Genomic DNA, 3,592 nt, shown 5'->3' on the forward strand with positions numbered 1-3,592 from the left:
TTAACATCATTTCAATAAATAAGGCCACTCCTGCCTTTTGGTTTAAACTGACACTGCAGCCCAATCTTCTTTAAGCTATTCAATACAGATGCTGAATAATATAGATGGAGAAATATTGATGTGGCCAAATTCAATGTATAATTCAGATTATGCACCCTGATCACTTCTTAGGTAGAGAATACATATTGGTAAGTCTGAGGCTGTTCCATCTGTATATTACCACATTTTTATATTGTGCTTTATCCTTTGTATAATAGGATGGCTGAATTAATATATGAGAACCAGTCTTCAGTAACCTCTTTTATGCTTGTCGGTTTTACTGACATGCCTCATCTGCACTTACCTCTTCTTCTTGCATTCTATCTTATGTATATTCTGACCATAACAGGAAACGGTCTTATTTTAGTGCTTGTGTTATTTCATACTACATTGAAAAAACCAATGTATTTCTTTTTATGCCATTTGGCTTCTCTAGATATTTGTTATACATCTATTACGCTTCCTAATCTGATATGGCTCCATTCGCAGAGTGATAAACACATTTCATTTGCAGGCTGCTTTTTACAGCAGTATTTATATATTGCATTTGCAGTTTCAGAATATTTTTTATTGGCAGCGATGGCATATGACCGATATGTTGCCATCTGCAACCCCTTACGTTACTCCTTGATCATGAGTCCAAAAACCTGCCTCATTCTGGCTCAAGGCTGTTGGGTAACTGGTTTTGTAAGTTCATCATTTCCAGTCTCATTGTCTTCACATTTCAGTTTTTGCAAATCCCATGAGATTAACCATTTCTTCTGTGACCTTACTGCCCTTGTGAAGTTGTCATGTGGCAAAAATACCAACATCGTAGTGTTAATACTTGTGGAGAGTCTTGTATTAGGATTAATGCCATTCATGTTCACTTTGGCTTCCTATACTATAATTCTACGTACTATTTTTAGCATTCGTGTAAAAGACGGAAGGAGTAAGGCCTTCTCTACTTGTGCATCCCATCTTACAGTGGTAGTTCTCTTCTATGGTACTATGATAGTGGTCTATATTCGTCCACCTTCAATGTACATGCCAGATCATGACAAGCTCTTTGCTTTACTCTACACAGCTGTAATCCCCATGATCAATCCAATGATTTATACCTTAAGAAACGGAGAAGTGAATAATATTATGAAGAAAGTACTTAATTTGTCTTTTTGCAAAGTAAACAAATAAATATTTAATAGGTATAAAGTTATGTTTTGTTATATAACATTGAAGGGGTACTCCAGTACTTTAAAACTTATCTCCTATGCACAGGATAGAGGATTGGCATCTGATTACAAGGGGTCTGACAGATGGGACCCCACACACAATCTCCAGAATGGAGCGCTTTCACCCCCTGTGCATGGAGTGGCATTTTGGCAGGTTCTCCATGCATTGCCTAAGGGAATGCCTAAGATACATACTACTATAATAGGGTATCTCCAGCTCTTCCACAAAGAATGCATAAAGCACGTGCCAACATGCAGCTTCATGCACAGGGAGAAAGAGGGCCCTGGTCTGGAGATCGCACGGGTCCCAGCAGTCAGTTAATCAGATGCTTAAAGTGTACCTGTTATTAAATAACTTTTGATATAATGTAGATAACACTATTATATGTATATTTGTAATATACATTGATTAACAAATGTGTATATTTTTTTTGGGGGGAAATGATGTCCCTGCAGCTATTGCCTGTGTTTCTCTATGAGAAGTCCAAATGCAGGAAGTGAGGTCAGGACAAGCAGGGCTCTGTACACTGAGGACAAGCAGGGCTCTGTGCAGGCTCCGGGCTTGTCAATCATCCTGATGTGTGAGCCTTGAGCATGTTACAGAGCCTCAGTGCACAGAGTCCTACTTGTCCTGAGTGCACAGAGCCCTGCTTGTACTCAGTGCACAGAGCCCTACTTGTCCTCAGTGCACAGAGCCCTGCTTGTCCTCAGTGAACAGAGTCCTACTTGTCCTCAGTGTTCAGAGCCCTGCTTGTACTCTGTGCATAGCGCCCTGCTTGTCCTCACTGTGCAGAGCCCTGCTTGTCCTCAGTGTACAGAGCCCTGCTTGTCCTCAGTGAACAGAGCCCTGCTTGTCCTCAGGTGCACAGAGCTCTGCTTGTTCTCAATGTACAGAGCTCTGCTTGTCCTCAGTGTACAAAGCCCTCCCATAGGCTTGCATTGAGGGGGCGGAGCATGACGTCACATGGGGGTGGGGCCGTGATGTCACGATGCTCCGACCCCGTGATTGCCAGTAATCAGACCCGGAGCTCCGGGGACTGATTATAACGGGGTGCTGCGTGCAAGATCACGGGGGTCCCAGCGGTGGGACCCCCGCGATCAGGCATCTTATCCCCTATGCTTTGGATAGGGGATAAGATGTCTTAGCGCCGGAGTACCCCTTTAAGCGTGCTGACTTCTTCATTGTCACACCTCCTCCCCTAAGGACCCTGCTATGCTGTAATTGGTCACCCACACTTTTGCCTGTGTTTCTCTATGAGAAGTCCAAATACAGGAAGTGAGGTCAGGACAAGCAGGGCTATGTACACTGAGGATAAGCAGGGCTCTGTGCACTGAGGACAAGCAGGGCTCTGTGCAGGCTCCGGGCTTGTCAATCATCCTAATGTGTGAGCCATGAGCATGTTACAGAGCCTCAGTGCACAGAGCCCTACTTGTCCTCAGTGCACAGAGCCCTGCTTGTCCTCAGTGCACAGAGCTCTACTTGTCCTCAGTGCACAGAGCCCTGCTTGTCCTCAGTGCACAGAGCCCTACTTGTCCTCAGTGTACAGAGCCCTGCTTGTACTCACTGCACAGAGCCCTCCTTGTCCTCAGTGTACAGAGCCCTGCTTGTCCTCAGTGAACAGAGGCCTGCTTGTCCTCAATGTACAGAGCCCTGCTTGTCCTCACTGCACAGAGCCCTGCTTTTCCTCACTGTACAGAACCCTGCTTGTCTTCAGTGCACAGAGCCCTGCTTGTCCTCAGTGTACAGAGCCCTGCTTGTCCTCAGTGCATAGAGCCCTGCTTGTCCTTGGTGTACAGAACCCTGCTTGTCCTCAGTGTAAAGAGCCCTGCTTGTCCTCAGTGTACAGAGCCCTGCTTGTCTTCAGTGTACAGAGCCCTGCTTGTCCTCAGTGCACAGAGCTCTGCTTGTGCTCAATGTACAGAGCTCTGCTTGTCCTCAGTGCACAGAGCCCTGCTTGTCCTCAGTGTATAGAGCCCTCCCATAGGCTTGCATTGAGGGGGCGGAGCATGACATCACACAGGGGCGGGGCCATGATGTCACAATGCTCCGGCCCCCGTGATCGCCAGTAATCAGACCCGGACGAACGGGATGCTGCGGGCAAGATCACGGGGGTCCCCAGCAGCGGGACCCCCGCGATCAGGCATCTTATCCCCTATCCTTTGGATAGGGGATAAGATGTCTTAGCACCGGAGTACCCCTTTAAGCGCTCTGGCTTCTTCATTGTCACACCTCCTCCCCTGAGGAGCCTGCTATTCTGTAATTGGTCACCCACACTACAACCTTTTTTGTTTTGTTTTTGGCAAACATTTTAATTGAATTTTTAATAAAGACAGCACAAACA

At 46.2% G+C, this 3,592-nt stretch overlaps 1 protein-coding gene across 1 annotated transcript; it reads left to right on the forward strand.

The window, feature by feature from the left end:
- The first annotated feature begins 258 nt into the window (after positions 1-258).
- On the forward strand, positions 259-1,212 carry LOC130283137 (olfactory receptor 5B21-like). The gene has a single exon (XM_056532328.1). It carries the CDS (start codon positions 259-261, stop codon positions 1,210-1,212), a length of 954 nt encoding a protein of 317 aa, XP_056388303.1.
- Positions 1,213-3,592: the final 2,380 nt, after the last annotated feature.

Source organism: Hyla sarda, chromosome 7 (genome assembly GCF_029499605.1).
Source record: "Hyla sarda isolate aHylSar1 chromosome 7, aHylSar1.hap1, whole genome shotgun sequence".
Taxonomy (NCBI): Eukaryota; Metazoa; Chordata; class Amphibia; order Anura; family Hylidae; genus Hyla; species Hyla sarda.